The sequence below is a fragment of the Psammomys obesus genome, unplaced genomic scaffold (genome assembly GCF_907164565.1).
Source record: "Psammomys obesus unplaced genomic scaffold, mPsaObe1.curated_primary_1811, whole genome shotgun sequence".
NCBI classification, from domain to species: Eukaryota; Metazoa; Chordata; class Mammalia; order Rodentia; family Muridae; genus Psammomys; species Psammomys obesus.
This window is the reverse complement of record NW_026596051.1, coordinates 8,823,905-8,846,860: the sequence shown is the minus strand read 5'-3', so window position 1 is coordinate 8,846,860 and position 22,956 is coordinate 8,823,905. Positions and strand designations below refer to the sequence as shown.

At 44.7% G+C, this 22,956-nt stretch overlaps 1 protein-coding gene across 2 annotated transcripts in view; it reads left to right on the top strand.

The window, feature by feature from the left end:
• Positions 1-4,268: 4,268 nt before the first annotated feature.
• The window catches only part of Vwc2 (von Willebrand factor C domain containing 2), a 156,215-nt gene continuing 137,527 nt past the window's right edge, over positions 4,269-22,956 (top strand). The window contains exons 1-2 of one of the 2 annotated variants that reach the window (XM_055624078.1): positions 4,269-4,643; positions 5,973-6,771. In XM_055624078.1, coding sequence (XP_055480053.1) covers positions 6,076-6,771 — 696 coding nt within the window. In that variant the 5' untranslated portion in view covers positions 4,269-4,643; positions 5,973-6,075. Of the gene's footprint in view, positions 4,644-5,691; positions 6,772-22,956 lie in introns of those variants that run through there. The other variant, XM_055624079.1, reaches the window with a different exon arrangement.

The window sequence follows — 22,956 nt, the reverse complement described above, 5'->3', positions numbered from 1 at the left end:
TTAAGAAGAAACCAGCCCAAATGCCCCTCTGTTAAGGAATGGATACAGAAATTGTGGTACATCTACACAATGGAATATTACTCAGCAATAAAAAACAAGGAAATCATGAAATTTGCAGGTAAATGGTGGGAACTGGAAAAGATTATCCTGAGTGAGATATCCCAGAAGCAGAAAGATACACAGGGTATATACTCACTCATAAGTGGATATTAGACATATAATATAGGATAAACATACTAAAAACTGTCTACCTAAGGAAGCTAATCAGAAAGGAGGACTCTGGCTAAGATGCTCAAACCGCATTCAGAAAGGCAAACAGGATGGACATCGGAGGAGAGGGAAAACAGGGAACAGGACAGGAGCCTACCACAGAGGGCTTCTGAAAGGCTCTTCCCTGCAAGGTATCAAGGCAGATGCTTGAGACTCATAGCCAAACTTTGGGCAGAGTGCAGGGAATCTTATGAAAGAAGCGGGAGATAGTAAGACCTGGAGAGGACAGGAGCTCCACAAGGACAGCAACAGATCCAAAAAGTCTGAGCACAGGGGTCTTTTCTGAGACTGATATTCTAGCCAAGGACCACTCATGGAGAAAGACTGGAACCCCTGCACAGTGGTAGCCTATGGCAGTTCAGTGTCTAAGTGGCCTCCATAGTAACAGGGACAGGGACTGTCTCTGTCATGAACTGATTGGTCTGTTCTTTGATCACCTCCCCCTGAGGGGGGTACAGCCTTACCAGGCCAGGGAGAAGACAATGAAGCACTCCTGATGAGAACTGATAGACTAGGATCAGAAGGAAGGGGAAGAGGACCACCCTTATCAGTGGACTGGGAGAGGGACACAGGTGAGGAAGAGGGAGGGTGGGATTGGGAGGGGAGGACAGAGAGAGGTACAGGGGGATACAAAGTGAATAAACTGTAATTAATAAAAGTAAAAGTAATTAAATAAAAAAGAAAAAAGAGATCAGCATCACTAATGTGAAACCTTTGCTTTACTGGTGCTGATCAGCTAGAGCTAAGAAATAAACAGTGTTTAAGAAGAGATCAGTATCACTGAGACAAAAATCTTCTGGGAAGTCTTTCCTCGAAGTCAGAACATGAAAGCTGTGGTCCAGAGGCAGCCAAAAGTTCTTCATGCTGGCAGCTGAACTTGGTTGTATAGGAGTCACCAAGAGAAGTGCTGATTTTGAAGGTATAAAGGCTTAGCCATGGGTGACAGTGCAGCCTCCGTTCCAGTCAAAGCCCCAGAGTTGAAGGGGACATGGTGAGAAGCTGAGGCTTGGCAATAAGCATGGTCAGAATCCCCAAAGAACACTTAGGACAGGCCATTAATGAAGGTACAACCTAATTGTAGGGGAGATTTGGGCATTTAAAAGATGTTGTCACCATGTGATAACCACTAAGGGCAGCAGCAGATGTGGAATAGAGTCAGCATGAGCCTAGGATACAAGCTCTGTGTGCTGTGTGTGCTATGAATGACGGCCTAACTCCTTTGAAGAAACCCAGAAGATTGTGAATGAGTCCCAGAAGTCTGACACTGTTGGACTTTAGTTTTGCTTTGTTCAGATTGTGACTGCACTCTGGTTCTTCCTTCTTGAAATAAGAAGGAAGTATAATTACTTATAAATAAGAGGAAATATAATTACCTTATTTGATTTTATAAGAGCCCACGGTTGAGAGAACTTGAATTTTTAAAGAGATTTTTGGAGTTTTATAGAGACCAGATTTTTTAGAGAGACTGAATTTTAAGGGACCAGTTATTTTAAAGATGTTGGATTTTTCAAGTGTTTGAATTTATAGACTTCAAAATTTTCAGTTTTTTATGTTTTATATTGCAATATTATTTTTTTGAGACAGAGTTTCTCTGTGTAACTGTGGCCATCTTAGAACTCACTCTCTTGCTCTGTAGATCAAGCTGGCCTCTAACTCTGAGATTTTGCCTCTGCTTCCCAAGTGCCTCCCAAGGGATTAAAGGTGTGTACCACCACCACCCAGCACAATATTAATATTAACATCTCATCTTGTGGTCAAATGAGAAAGGAAAGGTTCTAGTTGAAAAGTGATGTGTTTGTATGTCAACATGACAAGGGGTCAATTGTCGTTATTAGTTTTTATTTCAGGTTGATAGAAGCTTGAGTAATCTGAGAGGAAGGAACTTAAACTGAGAAAATGCCTCTGTAAGACCAAGTTGTAGGCAAGCTTGTAGGGCATTTTCTTAATTAGCAGTTGGTGTGAGAGAACAGCCCATTATGGGTTGTGCCACCCCTGGGCTGGACCTCTTGGGTGCTTTAAGAAAGCAAACTAAACAAACCTTGAGGAGCAAGGCAGCAAGAAACACTCCTCAGTGGTTTCTGCACCAGCTCCTGCCTCAAGATTTTTCCCCTGTTTCAGTTTCTGTAGAAATGTGCACGAAATAAACCCTTTCCTCCTTTTCTTTGGTTGCTTTTGGTTACAGTGTTTCATCACAGCAATAGAAACCCTAACTAAGACATTGGATTAATCAAGCTACCTGGATTTTGTTCTTATTCACCAAGGAGAGGGGATCTTCAGAAATTGCATTCTCCCTTCACCTTATCCGCCCTAATGCACTTTCCGAATATCTGATGAAAAAGCCCACTTTGGACACATGGTAAAATAACCAGTTCTTGCTTGGCAAGCCTCTTTATGCACGCTTGAAAACTCATACTATTATTCTTACATTATGACAAGGAGATTGGGACAAATCACAGTTCCTCCAGGTTCAAAGTTACTTAGCATCAAGGTGAAACAAATAAAACATCCTCCTTGGGATCAAGGTGAGGCAAATAAAACATCTTCATTCCTTCAGCTGGACACCTGAGCTTTCAGTTGTGCTTCTTGAAATATATTATTATACAGTTCTAAAAAGTGTATACATGTGGCATTCCCACCTGTAACCACATGGCAGGGGGAGGGGGTCACTCGGTAAACCAAAGCACCTGGCCTATTCCATGACTGGAGCAGCTAGCAGTAACAGCCTTGATTCTGGAAAGCATTTGATGGTTTCTCTAGGTGCTCCATTGAGGGCTCCTTTCTCACGTTAAAAAAGATCACACCCCCAGCACCATTTTTATGGTGGCTGGTGGTAGTATCTGTCTTAGCGGCATCATACCGTCCTCTAATTGATGAGACTACAGGAGGGGGAGCAGGTAGTCACTGTAAGTGAAGCAGCAGCCCTGGCTCCAAGATAGATCTTTTCTCTCTCTGCAGGTGACAAGAATGGTGGTTGCAGCAGAAGCAGGAAAGATGGGATCATCCTGGGTATGGAAAGTCCCTAAATATTTTTCTGTCGGTGTGCATGGCTGTTCTTGTGTGTAGGGAAGGAAAAGCAGTCTCCCAGGGAATTTCCAGGCCCTGTTCTTTCAGGTGCCCCATTTAAACCTTGGTTGACCATCTAGATAAGAACTGAAGAAAATCGTCCCCCCTAAGGCATTTTTTCACTCCCAACAGAGGGTCTGACCCTGTAAAGTTGTGTGTCACTCTCTGAGAATCTTTGGCACGAGGAATAGTCATTGAACAGGAAATAGATAAACATCCTTCTTTAGAAATCTTCAGAGATTAATTTGAGCAGAAGCTACTCGCCTTTAGTCCATTATCCAAGAAAAGAAGCAGATTCCGCGTTCAAGATCAAAGAGAAGCTAACAGCATTCGAACAAGGCGGCGGCGGCGGCAGCAGCAGCAGCAGCAGCAGCAGCAGCAGCAGCGCAACCTCCGTGGTAGAGGCGAACCAGAGAGTGTGTCCTTTGAAATCATCTTACTCTTCCTAGTCTGTACCTCTGGGTTTCTGAATGTAAAAGTGGAATAAACCTCCCTACAGTCTCCGCTAGCACATTCTCGCTATTTCAAACTCAACAGTTTGGTTTACGTTTCCAACAGCAATCTGTCCACTGAGAGCAAAGCCAGAGGGGGCCAATTAGGGACGAGGATTTTAAAGAAAAGAATAAACAGAAGGAAGAAAAGCCAAGATGAAAGATCCAGAGGAGGAGTGAGTGACAAGTCTGGCAAAGAAGCCTGAGCTTGGCTGACAGGTGGGCTGAGCTGTGGCAAGGGCAGCACACGAGGCGGGGCCTCCTCCCCACCTAGGGCCGCGCGGGCTGTGGCGACGCCTCAGGAGCGTGGGCAGCGGGGGCGGGAGCGGGTGCGAGCCCCGCGCCAGGCAGCTGCGACAGGAGGCAGGCGGCGGGCGCGCGGGCTCTCAGCCAGCCTGCATCCCATTGGCCCTCAGGACGCACTCGCTGCTTTTCTCCCCCTGGGCGCAGCGCCTCCCCACTGGTTCCCGCGACTCGGTTTGGAGAAATTCTTTGACTGCCTAGCAAGGAGAGCGAGACTGGGCTCCGGCGGCCCCCTAGGACGCGCTTTGTGCCTGAGACTCAGGAAGAGACCCTGGAATGAGCTGTGGAAGGCAGAGCCAGCACTGACAGGACTCGGGCTGCCAAGGCCACCAGCAGGGAGATGAACAGGCTGGGTCAAATGCCATAGCCGGGTGCAGGCGCCGGGCGGAGCGCGCAGGTCAGACTGTGCTCTCCGCGGTCCGCCCTGCGCTGGTGCCCGGCCAGTCCCAGGATGGGCACTGGAGACCAGGGCCGCGCCCGCTAGAGACTGGCGTCCCTCCTGCGTCCTGAGCTCATGTATGTAGGTTCCAGTCCACCGGGGTGAGGGTGCATGTTGGAGGTCCACACCGCCGGCATGGGGACACCTCCAGAAACTAGTCTAGTGCCCAACTGCTGGAGAGGACCCTTCCTGCCTCCCAAGTTTTAAACATGGGCGATTCGCCCTGGGCTAAGGTCCATGCGGTTGGCGGACAGCCAAGGGCCATCATGATTGGAGTCCTAATAGAGAGAACTGAGGCAGCGGGGAACAGAGGCACCGGGAGGATGGGTGCTTGGAAGAGTCAAAGAGAGACTTGCATGTCTGTGTCCAGCGATGTCTCGGGCTCTAGGATCCTTTGGGTGGCAGAAACTTTGAGATCCACAGAAGGCTGGAAGACACCCTTCAGTGAGGTCGTCATGGCCCCGTGCCTTCCACCTTCCCTCTCAGTGTTCCCTGGGCATGCATCCCTTCTCCATCAGCAAGACCCCTCTGGGTTAAAAAGCTTTTCCAAGACAGCGCTGTGTCCGGGGGCAGCGCTCTTGTCATCCTCCAAGTCTCCTAGTGAAGAGCTTGAACAAGAAGTGGGTAGCGGCAAAGGAGCAAAGCCTTGGGCATCCCTGACAGCAGCTGACCAGGCAGAGGCCAGGTAGTTCCCAGATTATAGCAAGGAGGGAAATGTGCTCCCTAGAGGAGGCAACTAAGAAGTTGCAAATGAGTCGTGGGGTCTTTGGAGTAACTGTTTTTTGTTTGTTTGTTTGTTTTGGGGGGGGGGGGGTTGGGGCTTTTTTGTTTATTTTTGTTTTTTGTTTTGTTTTGTTTTTCGTCGTTGTTGTTTTGGTTTGGTTTGGGAGTTTTCCCCTCACTTCTCTCCCAGCTCCCTTTCCGTGTACAAACCCTCTGGGCAGGAGAGGAAAGGTTTCTCTTTAATCTGTGCGCACATTTGTAGGTCTTCAATTCCACTGCGGAATTCTCTGTTTAGTAACCTGCGGTAAAGCGGCCAGGACTTAGGGAGGGCCAGCTCAGGTCCCAGAATTTGAGCTTTGAGTGCAAGCCTTGCAGCTCGCACCCGCTGCGTTTTCCGGGCTTTGCAACCTGAGGTGCCCTCCTCCAGTACTAACCTCCACTGCGGGGGACCCCGCGATCGCTCTTCTTCCTGGACTTTGCTCGCTGTATATTCCCGCACATTCGTGATGCCTGAGAACCCCTTTGTACACAGACACTGGGCAAGATGCCCCCGCCCCTCGAGTCCAGCTCGCTAATTTGGAGCGATGCAGGAGCCCGGGCGGCGCCCGACCGGGTGGGGGCCACGGCGGGGCCGAGATGCGCGCGGGCCACGGAGCTCAGTTGTTCTGCTGTTCTCTCCGCAGGGACGGCGACTCCCGGCTGGCAGCGGCGCGCCCCCGGGCTGTGAATGCGACTCGCTCATCATCCGCGCTCCCCGCCCGCCCGCCCGCCGGGACGTGGTAGGGGATGCCTAGCTCCTCTGCGATGGCAGTTGGCGCGCTCTCCAGTTCCCTCTTGGTCACCTGCTGCCTGATGGTGGCTCTATGCAGTCCTAGCATCCCCCTGGAAAAGCTGGCCCAAGCTCCTGAGCAACCCGGCCAGGAGAAGCGCGAGCACGCGTCTCGGGACAGCCCCGGGCGGGTGAGCGAGCTCGGGCGCGCCACGAGGGACGAGGGCAGCAGTGCCCGGGACTGGAAGAGCAAGGGCAGCCGCGCGCTCTCGGGCCGGGAGGCGTGGAGCAAGCAGAAGCAGGCCTGGGCTGCCCAGGGCGGGAGCGCCAAGGCCGCGGACTGGCAGGTCCGGCCTCGCGGGGACACCCCGCAGGGGGAGCCCCCGGCCGCCGCCGCCCAGGAAGCGATCAGCCTAGAACTCGTGCCCACACCAGAGCTGCCTGAGGAATATGCCTACCCCGACTACCGCGGCAAGGGCTGCGTGGACGAGAGTGGCTTCGTGTATGCGATTGGGGAGAAGTTCGCCCCAGGTCCCTCAGCCTGCCCGTGTCTGTGTACTGAGGAGGGTCCTCTTTGCGCACAGCCAGAGTGCCCGCGGCTTCACCCGCGCTGCATCCACGTCGACACCAGCCAGTGCTGTCCGCAGTGCAAGGAGAGGAAGAACTACTGCGAGTTCCGGGGCAAGACCTACCAGACTTTGGAGGAGTTTGTGGTAAGAGGCAAGCGCCTGCTGGCTGGCGACTTGGCACCTTCCAGGAAGGGAAGGAATGGCTTTGGTTCTGGGATACCCACCCCCACCCATTGAAGAGAAGGCTCTCTCTGGTTCTTGGCGGTGAAGGGTGGTTTGGACACCCCTTTAACATGCCCTCCCTTTAGTGCTGGGGCAGTTCTTGTAAGACCCGTGTGGCCAGTCTTTATCCATTGGTCTGGTATTGGCTGCAAAGGGGTTACAATAGACTGAAGCCTTGACAGTAAGGGAACCGCTGTGGGTTATTGGCTATACTTTCAGCAGGAACGAATTGCTCCTCCTAATTTAGAAATGAAGTGTTCAACCTGCTTCCAAACACAGTGTAAATTACCCTGCCACTTGGGACAAAGTCTCTAGTTAATGGCTAATTGAGGAAGATCATTCATATACATAAGTCACTTCCCCAGATGTGCTCATCAGACTAACTGTAAATGTTGTAAATATCTAAAGAAAATAGTTTGCTTATTAGTTGTCAAAATACAGTAGAAAGCAATATTGAGAAGCCCAGTTTCTGGTTAAAAGTGTTTTAATCTTTGAGGGATACAAAAATTTTATTTCTCTTGGTCTTCTGTGTCAGGTTCTAGGCTAAGGTTCTCACAAGCAGTGATTTGGTGGGACTGTGTATCAGGCTGGGAAGTAGATTATCTCTGTGCAATAAAGAAGAAGAAACTGAAGCAGAGAATATTTAAATAATGTGGTGATGCAGGGAACAGATTCTTGTGCCAAGCGAAGCAATTCTACCGTATAGTTTATGCTTTAATTCCTCACACTTCCCTTGGACTATGGCCCAGGCCTATTGAGACTTAAATTTACATGGAGGTTCTGCCTGCTGGCTTGTGTGGGGCGTGTTGCAAGGTGCAGTTTCTGCCACTGGGTTAGGAACCTCTGAAATGTACTGTGTCTTCATTTGCAAACACCTTCAAGGTGGCTCTGGTCATTGGTTTAGCATTCCAAAGACATTTTTCCCCTACTAGCACAGAGCTTCCTGAAGCTGCAAACCCTAAAGCAGGGCTTGGAAGACAGGAAGGAAGCCTTTTGGAATCTCCTGTAAATTAGTGGATTCCTGGACTCCATGTGTGAAAGGCACGTTAATGAGTGCAGTGGAGTGGATTCCAGCATATGGAGCTGGGTGAAGTTTATAGCCAAGAAGAACTGATGTACAGATAATGTGCAAACTGTGTAACCAGCTTTGTGTCTTAGTTAGGAAACATGGATTTCCATTTGGGCTTGCCTCCTGTTCAAGTGCATCATGACTAAAACAAGGCATGCAAAGCCCCAACTTGGATTTCTTTTTTGTTCTCTTTAAGATGAGGAACCTACTATCCTGAAGGCTAATCGGCAGGGCATAGCTTCAGAGGTACCAACCACATTCTTTGGCTTCAGCCCTTTGGAGAAAGACAAACTTCGATGAAAATTTTGCAGGACCCAAACTCAGGAGAGATAGAGTCAAGAACACTATCCTAAAAATACCTCCTGTGTACTCAGACTCAGGATGCTTCCAGATAGCTCTCCAGATGTTCTGGATTTCCAGCAAAATTCTCTTAAGTGGTTTGTGTTCATAATATAATCAGAGTCTTATAACGTAAAAAACAAACAGTTGTTTTTAAGTTAATAACATTTGTTGCTTGGTCTGTTTATTAGTTCCCCAGCAATTTACAACAGCTTTTGAGGTGAGCTGAGGAATTAGTTTACTATAAAATAAAGAGCTGAAACACTTCCCAGAGGAGCCATCCCAACACCTGAAATCACAAATATAGCAAAATTCAAACTTCTGTTTTCATAATTCATTGCCAGGTACTAAGTGGGGAAAAAAGAAAAAGCTGTTGTTTTTTTGGTTTTTTGTTTTTTGCTTTTTTTTTTTTTCCATTTGGGGAGAGCAACCTCTTGTTTGATTTCTGCCTGCAAAAACTGGTATTGTGTAAATGTGTTTTCAAAATCTGGAGAGTCAGGAAAGATTAGAGTATTCACATCTTCCTTCTTCAAATGAGTTTTCATATTTCTGTGTCTGTCTGTCTGTCTGTGACTCTGTCTCTGTCTCTGTCTCTCTTTGTGTGTGTGTGTGTGTGTGTGTGTGTGTGTGTGTTTGCACATACATACATGCATAGAGCCATAAGTCAATGTGTAATGTTATCCTCAGTCAGTTTCCACTTTGTTTTCAAGACAGTGTCTCTCACTAAACCCGAGGCTCACTGATTTGGCTAGACTGGCTAGCCACCTCTAGAGATCCTCTGGCCCCTTCCTTCCCCTCTGCTCAAAGCCTGAGGGTTACAGGGGTATGCCACAGCATCTGGCTTTTATGTGGGTGTTTAGAATCCAAACTCTGGTCCTCATACTTGCAAAGCAAGCTGGTTGAGCTATCTCCAGCCTGATTTTTTATTCTTAACTTCCAGGCCATCTTTACACATGCTAGGATGTCACATGTTTTGATATCACAAAGCTGTCACTATCTTTAACTATGCATCTTATATGTAGTTTACATAAAGGTTTTACTCTAAGGTGTCATGCTTGCCCCTTACTGTTGGTATCAAGTAGATTTTTAGTCATTTCTTTTATTTGGTATGGCTCATAGGAGGTCTCAACACTTGGATGCAGAAGTGTGTGGAGGGGGGGGGGAAGTCCTCCAAAGGGTCAGTATTGAAGAGTACAGAGTGAGCTTCAAGTCCTTGGAGTCTGTGGATGTCAGTGATGAATATTTACTTTGCAAATGTTCACATACTTGCTCTCAGTATTCAGAGAGAGACATTATCTGTCCATCAGTCTGCTGCATGACATAGTAGACTAATGTTCAGAACTGTTTTCCTTAGCATAGAAGGAAGTGAGCTGGAGATAGTGAGGGGGCGGGAACTTTCTTTCCTGAGGAGGTGCAGAGCCCTGCAACAGGCTGCTCTCTGCTTCCTGACAGAGGAAATTGCTGGCCCTGCCTGGTGGGTATTTGAAGTGAGAAGCAGATGAAACTCAGGGGCTGCAGGCTGCCAGCCCTTGCCTGTGATGTTTGGGCCATTTGGGTCCTGCAAGATCAGCATCCACTTGGTTCTTAAGCTTCCCTGTCCTTAGACACATGTTTCCCACCCCTTTTGCTGCAGACTCTCACCCTTGCCTTTTCTCTCCTTTCTGGATACTTTAACCTTTATTGAACTCCCTACTATTTATGGCTACATATCAGTAGAAGAGTTTACTGCTCAACAAAATACCGTAGAAGTGCTGGTGTTAACAAGGATGATGGGCCTCTCCTTCAGGTGGCTGTAATCCCACTTGTATTCTTGAACTGGGGGAGGGGCAGGTTAGCAGTTGAATCTTTTCCACTGCCTCTTGCATCTTGTTCTTCAGCAATGGCAGCAGCAGGCATAACTCCAACCAAGTTCTTCCTACTTTGTGCTTCCTAGTAATAATTATTGGCTATGGTTTCCATAATAAGTATCAAATTTAAAAGGGGGGTGCCTTGAGACATAGAAATGTATTACCTCTAGTCCTGGAGGATAAGCATGTGAGCTCAGGGTATGTACAGGCTTGATTCTGTCTAGGCTGTTTTTCCTGGTTTGTAAAGGCTAACCTCTCTGTCTTTATTTGCTCTTTCTTCTGGATGTTCGTATGCAGAGTTTCTTTTTCTTTTTTCTTTCTTCTTTGGTGGTGGTGATTGCTGCTGATGTGGGGGTTGAATTGGTGTTCTTCCACATGATAGACAAACACTTTAAGCTAAACCCCCAGCCCAGATTTCTTGCCAGCACACCAGTACTGTTACAGTGTTACTTTAATGACCTCATTTTAACTCAGTTTCCTCTCTCAAGGGCCAGGTCTCCAAATACAGTCAAATTATTAGGTATTAGGGTTGTGACTTGACCATGTAAGTCAGAATACAGTTCAGTCCATAGCACTGAGTGTCAATGACCATAGTTGACCTTGTGTCAATGAAAACAAGGGACAAACAAGACATGTGGAGCAGAGAAAGACATGTCTACATGGTGGAAGGAAGAAGGCGTTTATAAAGAGGCACAGAGAAACATGATTAAACTCCAGGCCCACTGAACATTAGCTTGGCCAATGCAATTGCGCCAGTTCCATTCTGAGTGCCATTTTTGGAGCTTGGATGTTGGTTGCTTCTGTGGCTGCACTCTCAAGTCACAGACAGCTAGAAAGTGGCTCTGCTGTTCTGTTGAGTTTTGTCCTGCATGATGATTAGCATTTAGTGAAGAATCTGATTGAATTTGAAATTCATTTACAAGAAACAATTTTATGTAGAGCTACACAACAAGTTTGTTCCCTTTGTGGGAATGCTGGTTCTGAAGGATTCATGAAGGCCTAAATGAGAGTCTGTAACCACATTCTGTATTTCATTCAAGCCAATGAGACTCATGGGGCGCTCTGAAGTGAGGCTGTGTTAGATCGCTTGCACTTCATGTTTCTTTGCTTCTGGTTAGATAGCATCAGCTCAAGGTGTCAGCTCTGTTATCACAGCAATCAGAAGCTCAACTGGCAAGCACTATGTCTTTGGAAATGAAAATATGTATTATTACTAGGCATTGCTTGATGGACTGTCAATGCTCAGGAATTGTTAAGAAGGAAAGAACTGTGGGATTTCTGCAGTCAAATTGGGAGCTAGTGTCTGGCTTGTCATTAACTGTATCACAAAAATTTCTAGACGTTCATCAATGAGAATAATATTTTCACTTGAAACTTGGAAGCAAAACTTCTGTCTAAATAGATGTCTGTTGCAATTTTGGATAAGTGCCAGTAAAACAAAATCAATCACATTTTCAGTCTAATGGGGTTTAATTTCTTTTGAATGATATTGCTTAACCAAAAACAATGCTACTACTATCTACCATCACGGAGCAAGTAACATTTTGTGTGTGTCAGTGAGAATGGCAATTAGATCCATCTACCTGTACAAAAGAAACGTTTACACAGCCTCAGGCACCAGAATAACATTTATGCCTAGTAAATGACTGGATCCATTTGGCAGGATGTTCTTTTATGTAAATGTATGACATTTTGTACTCAAAATACAGTAAATATCTATATCTCTTAAATTATGAACTGTTGAGTTGTAATGAAATAATAAAAACCATTTAGTCCTAGGTAATCTACAAGAGCAAAGGGCAATGATTCAATAAGTCAGTCATAGAACATTAGGTCTCAAGAGGTAGGCAGGACTGTGGAGAAGACCATACCCTCTTGGGGCCCGAGAGTCAAATCCAGCTAGAGGTTTCTCAATAATTAGCTCATCTCTATAACATATGTTTGCCTAGTGCCAATATCAAACAAGTGAAAGGTTCATGTCAACATCTAGCTGTCTAGTTCCTGTAGAAATGGGATGATTCTTAGATGACAGCTGTGGAGGGCCAGCCTTAGAAAGGCATTTGCTATCACACATGGCCCTCTCTCTACTTAGCAGTTATTTCTACATTCACTGGCCCTGAAGTTTTACCTTAGAAAATGAGTGTCTTATTTAACGCCATATAGCTGCTTATGCTAAAGGTATTCTGGTATTCTCTGATTATTTGCTTTTAGATCACACTTTCTTCAGCTGTAGGCACAGAGTTCTTAGATTGTGAACTTCTAGTGTGAGTCTATCTGTTATATCTTGCATCCTGGGATAGTTTCAGAGCTGCCTTGTTTTCTGGGAGAGTAAAGTAGGCAGTATCCTGAATATCTCTCACCATCAAAAGGAATGAACTTACTGAGAAGAGTTTGCACTTATGAAGCTCTGAACAGACAGGAGGAAAATCCTGCTCTCAGCACCTGTGTGGATAAGATGAGGCTATGCTGTGACCTGGCTTAGATCTCCATGGGCCTCTGGCTGAAGATAACCCTAATCTTGGGACTGATTTGTAAAGCTCTGTTTTATTCAGATTAAAATCTACATATTTGGCCCATTCCAACATAAAACCCACCCTTGCATTTACTTCCTCAAAATATCTTGATTAACCTGTGCTATGTCCTGGGCTAAATTTTGGAGACAGCATGAAAAGCAAATGACATCCTCTAGTTGACAAGCAGGGGCACTGTGGATTGACATATCCAGAGGGTCTTGATGGGGCTCTGAGTGGACAAGTGAAAGCTACTCTTGATTACTAATACTTGGAATTAGTATTCATTAGTGTCGATGATGGCTTACTTTTAAATAATAGTAGCCTTCAAAGCAAAGGTCCTAAGGGAAAGAAAAAGATGTTCAAATGCAGCCGTCATCAGCTAATAAAAGGTAGGCTTTCTGCCCAGGCCTGTCTGCTCCATAGCCAACCTTCATGGTACTTTTCTGGCCATGTAGCTGGAAGTCCTTCTTGCTGCTCATGTGTTCCCAGGCTGAGATCCTGCCAGCTGGATCTCTCTCCTCATTCTATTTCTGTCAGGCACTGGGGTGCAGCCAGGACATGGGCTGCCTTTCGAATCTGCAGAAAAGGATGATGTCAGGCATCTGCCTGTGGCCTTGTGAGTTCTCTCAGAAGCCCTAGGACAGGAGAAAAGCACAAGACCAAGAATTAAAACACTCATTGGAGGCACACATTTCCAGTTGTGACAGAATGGCTCTGCATTAAACACAGGAAGACCATTCCTTTCATGGCAATACGGAAGATGGCCAAAATTCCACCTTTTATAAAATACACAATGTCCTGGATATGATATAAAATGTATCCGTGTCTGTCAGTATTCTATTGTAGTAAGAAAATCTATTAATAAAACAGAGGGTTTTAATTCACAGTTTTGAAAGTTATAATCCATGTGCGGTTGGCCTCATTAATTTTGGCTAGTGGTAAGGGGCTGTGCACATCCCATTGGGTATGGTAGAGCAGAACCAGTAACATCAGGATTCAGGATAAAAAAGAGAAGGAAGGCCAAGGTTCCACGGTCTCTTTCAAGGGCATCCTCTTGGAGCCTATGGGTCTATTGCAGATCTATCTGAGGTCCCAATACCTCCCAACAGTAGCATTTCAGAGCTGAGCCTTTAATGTATAGGTTAAGAAGGGACATAAAAGTCACAACCATTGTAATTTCTTTTGAAAAGCAGAGCTGAGATGGTAAAAAGTAAAAGACATTGATCCCTACAGGTGGAATTATAATCCATACAGTCTGCCTTGACATGGTGGCTCCCTAAAAGCCTTTTAGTTCTTATGAGGCCAGTCTCATGGGTAGCCATAGAGGGAAGTAGATAAATATTTGCCTTTTGAGCCAGGGTCTGTCCTTCGCAGGGCCTAGCACTGTTAAGGAGAAAGAGATGTGAGATTTCCTTATGTGGTTCCAGTTTCTGCACTTGCACCCTCTTATAGATGTGAAAGTCAGTTCATTCTTCCCCATGAAGTGTGAAAAACATAAGCTTTTCTACCTTCCTCCAGTTAACTGCTTGAAAGGAGAGCAAAGGGATTTATCCCAAGCAAGCACACACAGAGGAAATGCACCTTCCACCTAGGCTCTTAAAATCACCACAAGAGCATTCCAAGCAATATAAGTGATCTCCAAATAGAAGCTTAATTAGTGGAAGAATCAGACTCATAAGCAAGAGTCAGCCAAGAGCAAAGCTGTTGAACCTGAGATTCTGAAATGAGAAATGAGGACATTTAATATGAATCAAGATATGAATGCTGAAATAAAGCATCTGGGTAAGAGATAGAAATGTACTCCAACTGCTTGCCATTCTTAAAAATAAAGGAATCAAGAGGAAGACAATGCAGTCAGTCCTGATGAGACCTGATAGTCCAAGATCAGAGAGAATGGGAGGAGAACCTCCCCTATCAGTGGACTTAGGGAGAGTTACGGGAAGATATGAGGGAAAGGATGGGATTGGGAGGGGATAAGGGAAGGACTACAGCTGGGATACAAAGTGAATAAACTGTAATTTATAAAAAATAAATTAAAAAAGAAAAAAATTAAAGGATCAGATAATGAAATAATGCCAAAATAGGAGTTTATGTCCAGTAGTAAGTGGGTTTAGCAGGAGTAGGTTTGTGATGGTCAGTCTTCATTGTCAAATTGACTAGATTTATAATCCTTCAGGAGATAAACTTCCTGGCATGTCAGAGGTGTCCAAAAGAAGGAAAAAATCACCCTGACTGTGGACTGTACCATCCAATGGGATAGGGACCCATACCTATTGAAAGGGGAAAAGAGAGGAGATAAATCAAACTTTTTTCTTTATCAATTTATTTATTTAATCACTTTGCAACCTGATTGAATCCCCTCTCTCCCTCCTCCAGTCACACCCTCACATCTCCCCCAAGTTCCCTTCTCCTCCTCCTTTGAGGAGGACCCCCATGGGTACCAACCCACCCTGGCACATCAAGATGCAGCAGGAGTAACTTCATCCTCTCCCACTGAAGACAGATGAGGCAGCCCAGCTAATTTAATAGCAGAGTCCTCTTTTTCCAACCATGGACTGAGGGATGCAGGGTGTCACTCCATCTCACATTCCAACACTTTGACTACCATGATATACTCTGTATTCTAGACCTCAAAATAAACCCTATTTTATGTTGCTTTTGTTTGTGGCTTCATGCCATTAACAAGAAAAGTAGCTAATACAAGATCAGACACTGATGAAGAGTTAATTCAGTGAGTCGGCAAATAAGCCTGAAGAAGCAGACATGTGGATGGAATAAAGGAATGATATGTTCCACCGCAAATAAGAGAGAAGCTAAGGTCTAGTGATTTCTTCCTAGACTGTGAGAGAATTCAGGATATGGTTGCAAGACTTTGTGGTTAAAAGATACAACAATTTTCTCATTCAGAAAAAACAGCAAATATAAGCAAGGATAAAGAAAACTTTGCTACACATACGCCATTCTGAGACTAGTGAGCACAAGACTTAAGAAAGATGTTCAAAACCATGAGCAGCCAGAGGAGACATTGTATGCAGAGCTGCAGAGGTCAGGCTGACCTGGAGATTAACAACTGTGCAAGAAGGAAAGAAAGAAAAAGGAAGGAAGGAAGGAAGGAAGGAAGGAAGGAAGGAAGGAAGGAAGGAAGGAAGAAAGGACGGACAAGAATAGCAAGTTTTGCTCTGGTCAGTATATCCAATACAACCATCTTTCAGGAAGGAGCCTGATAGTCTAGTTTCAAGCAACAATAAGATGGACAAAATGGCATATGCCTGTAATCTCAGTTAATGAGATGTCACACTACCGGAGTGTGAAGGATATTCTTGGCATCAGATAGTAGAAGCTAGATGAATGGTTGGAAACCTACTTTGTGCAAAACAGCTAGACAACTCACATCCATGGTGCAGAGTGATAGATAGGTGGATCCTGCAGAGTGTCTGCCTCCCTAGTCAGAGGAAGGGCCAGATGGAACAGATACACCTATGCCTGGGTTGATTTTCTTGCCCTGAAGTTTGAATTGGGAAATTTAAATAGAAAAATGCTTTAAGTCCAAACTTTCAAGAGCTCTCAGGAAGGAGGTCCAGGGAGTTAGGCTCAGCTTTAGGCAAGAAGAGGAAATAGGTAGGCACTTTCAAAGGCCTCTCCACTACCAAACCTGCCCATCTCAAGCATTGCCAGGCTCCCCTTGCCCATGGACGGTTTTTATTTTTCTTTCTGTAAGGAAGATCAAAGCACTTTAAAATGACCTTCCTTCTTAGTCCGTTCTCTGTACCTATCACGCACTGGGCAAGTTCTGAAATAAACAGTGCCTCCAACCATACAGAAGCTCCATATGTCCAGCTTTCACAACACCCTCTTATTCTTTCAAGTTTTGGGTTCCTTTTACAAAGACCTCTCAGTGTTATGAGAGGACTTCAAGTCAAATACAATCAAATGACTTTCAAGCAAGTGACTCTTTGGATTAATTGCTTTTGGTATGTGAGGAGTTATGACAGTCACTTTGGAGACAGACCCTTCTTCCTCAGACAGTAGAAGAGCTGTCTTTATTCCCTTTAGGTGTGGTCAGCAGATGGCCAGTGCGACACATTACCCTCTCTTGTGGGGAAGGACTGCCCTGAGCACTGTTGTATTTACCTGTTGTCATCTAGCTATGTCAGGCATACAGAAATGTCAGGGGTGAGTGAGTTGAAAAAAAAAAAAAGATTCTGACAAGGCTGTACCTTCCTTCTGGCTGAAAGAAGTGAGGGGGGTGGCCTGAGGGATAAACTGTGCTCTTGAGTCTAAGCTTCTACAGGACCTTGCTGTTGGCAGAACTTCTGGGTTCCAGGGCTCTCCAGCAAGCCAAGAAAATAAGATCATCTTGCCCTGGTTAGTAGGGAAGGAGGAGTGGCACATTTTAATGATGAGGTCGCAGGGATATTGGCTCCTGTATGTCTGCTGGCAAAGATGGGTCCCTCTGTGGGTAAGTGCGTCGTGTAGGCTCATAGGCGTAAAGATGGCAGACAAAAGGGCCAGGTGATCTGGAGACACTGCTGGCACTTTATTCACACGTGTGTTAAAGGGGCTTGCTTGGGGCAAAGGTAGAGGACAGTAGAAGGGAGCCAGCAGTGCAGACACTGAGCTGCCTCTGAGCTCTAGCGCTCAGTAATTGACAGCTGATGCATTCAAATGGACTGTAACATGACAGCTGGACTGATGGTGTCTGCAGTGGTTTCCAGAAAAGCTGCCTTAGAGCTGTGGGTGTGAGGTCTGTTGCCATGGCCCTGGCAGCTCTGTTCAAAGGCAAAAGAACATGTATTTGGGCATTGTCATGATTATTTGTTTAAGGTGACCAATGTTTACCATCTCACATAAAAAATGTCAAAAGAAATCATGGGACTGTGTTTCGTGTGTGTGTGTGTGTGTGTGTGTGTGTCTGTGTGTGTGTGTGTGTGTGTGATATGTACATCAATTTCAGTGCATTAAAGTTTTCTTCACTTGGCTCAGACCTCAACTCTATTTACCACCTCACATAAAAAATATCAAAAGAAATCATGGGACTGTGTTTCGTGTGTGTGTGTGTGTGTGTGTGTGTGTGTGTGTGTGTGTGTGTCTGTGTGTGATATGTACATCAATTTCAGTGCATTACAGTTTTCTTCACTTGGCTCAGACCTCAACTCTATTCACCTAGTTCACTGGTTCATTTTCCTATCTGAATGATCCCTAAATTTGGTTTATGTTCTCTACAATGGGATCATTTCACAGGTCTTTTCAAATCTATTCTTTTGAAGATATTTGATTTTATTCCTTTATGTACTCAGTGAATACTATACCCTCTGCTTTATTCTCCCAAGAATTACTTAAAATTCTGAATCTTACAGGTTTTTGTTCATTTTGTTTGTTTTGTTTATTTTTCTTAAGAAAACGCTTTTTAGTGAAAGTTGCAAGAGGAACTTCTTTCATATAAGTGAGCTCTAAGTAGTTGATCACATACACATCACATAGGGGCTTAATTTAGGAATCTGTGAATGAATAAATTAATTATTAGTATACCATAAGAATCTCAGCAGCACTCAGGTTTCCCAAGGCTTGTAGTTAGGGACTCTGAGTCTTACTGCCTATCTATAGCCCTGTGTCCTTTGGCATGTCAGGAAGCAAAACCTTCCTGCATTGATCCTGGTACGAAGCAAAAGTTCTTGCTTTGTACCTTGGAGCATCAGAGGCTCAGGAGCCTCTCTAGATTTTCCAAGGCCTAGCTGCAGACCATGTTTGAAGGAGAGCAGAATGATAATTTGGTGTTCCTTGAAAAAACTCATCCCACCTGCATCCCACCTGTAATGGCCAGAGAGGAATTGAGGCTAACCAAAGAGCCATGCTCTTACCAATGGGTGTATGGGTGCATCAGAAGTAGCATGCTTGCTGTTGATGCATCCATTCTGATTGTGTATCCATCAGTCTGCAGGCACCATGTCTAAACCATCAGCAGAGAACACTGTCTTGCTTTCTTCTATTCCTCTACATTACTCAGCACTTTGCTAACAAATAACCTTGACATGTGAATACCACCGGCATTTTCTACTCTTAAATGCCCTAAGCAGATTTCTGTACAATCTGCAATAATCAGAGGGAACTGTTCAGACAAGGATTTGAAAGACTTTGGCAGATGAAGATCTTACAGTGTTATTGGTTGGTGCTTAAGATGAGAGCTGAGCCACTTCATCTCCCCTCCCAGGCTGCTCTGTGGATGTGCAGTATGGTCCATGGAGTTTTGTTTCTTCCAGGCTCTCAGAAACTGACAGCTTCTGGAGACAGTTCTTAATTAAGTCCCTTTGTGTGCAAATCCATTCTCTGACAGAGCATGGAGGACAAGGAATGACAAAAGCATCTCCTCTGAAGAGAACAGGCAGTCAGGCTGAATGCCCTATGGCTGTTGGCTGCTGCTTGGATTTGAAGGGAAGGAAGAATGAAAGTCTACTTCTCCAGTATGAAAACCCTTCCCATGGAAAGGGGATGGAGCCCTGTTGGATTACTGTCCCTCAGAAAACAGGGAATGCCTGCCAGTTTTCCATGGGAACCTCCCTGTAACTCACATAGATTATTGCTCCTGGCCAGATTTAAGGAAAAGTGGTTGAATAGTTTCATAAGTCAATATTGGGGCAGAATGTGGAAGCAACATAGAACTGATGTTGAAAGTGAGACTATATGTCCATCCCAGGTATCTGGCAAGCAGTAAGAACACCCAAGAAAGTCATGGCCATTGTAGCCAAGAGTGTATTCTGTGGTGTGTGTGTGTGTGTGTGTGTGTGTGTGTGTGTGTGTGTGTGTATGCACGCTTGCCTTGCAAACATATTCTGATTCTCTACAAGTAAAGAATTTTTTGTTTTGTTTTGTTTTGTTTTGTTTTGTTTTGTTTTCGAGACAGGGTTTCTCTGTGTAGTCTTGAATGTCCTGGCAGCCACTTTGTAAAGCAGACTAGCCTCGAACTCACAGAGATTCACCTGCCTCTGCCTCCATGAATGCTGAGATTACGGGCATATACCACCAGGCCTGACTACCAGTGCAGATTTTTATCTATAGACCAGACCCAACTTGAACATTTCTCCAGCCCCCCTGGGTATGTTTTCCTCATTCTGTCAAAACAAAGTCAAAAGGTATCACTTCCACCTTTTGCTCTATCTGTAAATAATACAGTTCTAGCTTACCTAGTTAATGAGACATTCTGGTTAATGAAATGTCTAGTAAATGAGAAATTCTAACAGGAGAACACTTGGTGACTTTCCATGCCACATGTTTAGAGTATGAACTGCACAGTTTTGATAGATTGAACAGCTAGAAAGGACACTTTCGCCACCTGGTGACAAAACTGTGGCAGTGATTTTTAGAGGCTGTTGTCCACCAGAGCCTGCAAGGAAGGCCTTTGGTTTTTAGTTCTATACTTTAGCAACTTGCTTGGACTCTGAGCTCAGTATAATTGAACAACAGGGTTAGAAGGGACAGAAAAAAATCCCATGTGGGAACTGGAAGATCATTAGCTTTAGTTTGTGGCTCCTTAAAATCTGAAGATGGTTGAAAACAGTTGTCAGTCAGTTTTTGCTTCAACTTCTGTTGGAATGTTCTGGTGTTGAGTTTCTCAGAAATCCCATTACTGTGGGTAATTACTAAGTGATTCAGTGGTTTTTCCCATGATTTCAGGACCAAGTTTCATTAACCCCAAATAAGAAGAATTCCTGTAACATCAGATTATTGGGAAGGGCATCTTATCCTTGCTACCTTTCTGGCTTCTTTCCCCATTTCTTGTTGCAGCATCAAGCCAATTGTATGAGATGCTGAAGGTCCTATATTTTCTTGGGAGCAGCATCCTAGCTTCCATAGCTGTGAATGATTGCCTTTGCATCCCCCAGCGGTACTGGAGCCATTACTCTTGGCAGCTGTCTTGTTCCAGCTCCTTCAGGACCCCTGGTCACCACAGGTCCCTGCTATGTTCTGTGTGCTAGGTGCCTATTTCCTGCCAGACAACTTGAATGACCCCTGTACTTGTGGGTTTCAGTACCACACTAGAGGCCAGCTTTCTCCCATAGCATCTGGAGTCTTCAGAATTCATCCAGTCTAGTGAATGACAATTCCCAGTTCTCAGGGACCCTTCCTCTCAATCCTAGGATACTTCTGATTGCTGCTTCCATCAGCTCCTGATGGACTCAAGCTAGGATCTTAGCTTTTGTCCTTGTCCTTGTCCCTCTTCCTCCCTACCTCAGGTCCTTGTTTCCAACACCAAGGATGCTTAGGCCTCCCTGTGTCATGTTCTGAAAGTCACTCTTTGGTTCTTTATGCACTGTAGCTCACCTTGCAGACCTTTGAGTCCTGATGTCTGAAAGTTGAGCTCCAGATACACTGGAAATGGTCACTTCCTCTCTGAAAAGTCTCTCTCTGATAATACCTAAAAACTAGGTTTGTGCTGTCTCTGAGTGGTTTTCCTCTTCAGAAAACTAAGTTTTGTGGTCTATCTTAAAATACAGAGCTGGGAGGACTGGCAAGAGACTGATGAAAAGAAAACCTAGGCTGGGCAACATTTCAGAGTTTACACAGCAGTCCTATGTCTAGACTCAGCATTGTGAGTTCAATCTAGTGTGGGTTAAAAATACTTCAAAGATTTGCATCTGAATTTCTTTGTGCCATCCCCTAAATAAAACAGTCAGACAACTGTTTATAGAACACTTGCTACAAGTAGGTATTATAAGTAACCTAGAGATCAGTTTAAATGTGCAGACAGATATGTATAGGTTTCATGCAAATATGGCTCTATCGTAGATTTCAGTCTCTATGGATTAAGGAAAATCATATATATATATATATATATATATATATATATATATATATATATATAATTTATGTATATTAGTGCCTAAGCATATTGTGGGTTATGCTCTAAGTCCAGCTTTCAGATGAGGCACTGATGCACGAGTCACCTGTTCTAGTTTGCACAGTCAGTTGGGCAGAACTGGGCTTGGACCCAATATTTGGATCTCTTGCTCTTGCACTGTAAGGGATAATTTGGTTTATATCTTTTTGTGTCGGGCACTGGTGTTCTAGGTTTATCAGATACCTTCCTTCTCCTGGCTTTGTCATATGAAAGCACAGAGCTTCAGTAAGAAACGTGACCAGCCTTCGACAGCTCCCCTTTCCAAATCACCATGTAGTCACAATGCAGACTCAACCACTACCCCACCACCACATGATGTCTTTCGCTTCCTGCCCTGACCCATACTAGTTCTTGCTTTGAAAAAGCTGGAAACCTTTTGTTCTGATGTCCAGAGACCTCCCCACCACCACCATATTCAGCTTTGAATTTCTGCTTGAGAGTCTGCAGGAGTCTGATGTATGGGCTACTACATAGTCTCTTTCTCTGATTTCAGGGGCAGGAGCACATGGAATTCTTCTGCCTGTGGCATTTATCCTGGGATGGTGATGTCAAAGTCCAGAAGAGGCCAGAAAGCAGACCTATGTGTCAGTTTCAGCCCCACCACTACAGACCTAGAAACATTATTTATTTGTTTGTTTTTGTGTTTGTTTTGAGATTTGGTCTTGCAATGTACTCCAGGCTAGCTTGGAACCTTCTATTATCCTGCTTTGGTCTTCCAAGTATTGACATGACAGATGTGCTCCACCTGCTCAGTTTGTGGAACATCCTTAAATGCATTCCCTGTGGGAGGGTTGGTCAGGAGCCCTGAGAGAGCCAGCAGAGCAGTATAAAATCCCACAACACTCTCCTCACTGTCTTTGCACCTCGTGGAAGTGATTCAGCCCAGAGAAATATCACCAGAAGCTGCTACCAGCTGTTTGCTGGTGGGGGCAATGAGTTGGTTTAGGAAAATTCCCTAGCACACTTTAAGTACATACTTAAAGTAGCATACTTTAAGTAAATGTATTTTTATGTTTTGACATAACACAAGCATTTTTTTAAAGATCACATATAAAATATTTCCAAAAAGCATAAGCAGTGGATAAATGTAGAGGCACCACATGCTTCACTCAAGTGGTGAATTTCAACATATTTGGTATGATACCCATTTTCTAATGAGATAAAAAGATACATGTAAAGCTAAAGGTCTCTCCCCATCCTTTCCCTTCACTGCCACAGAAAATCGGTAGGTTAACCCCCTGAATTGACTTTCTTATGTCCTTCAGAAGCATATGCCTGTGAACCATGCCTTTTATTGCATGAGCATGCAAGGATTGGTGCTTATATGCATATCTCATGAGATGCCATGTCTATTCTTTTGCAACTCGCTTTGTTCCTAATCATGTTTTTAAGATTCATATATTTGTTTCATTTATGATTATTCCTATATAATTGCTGCTGCTCATA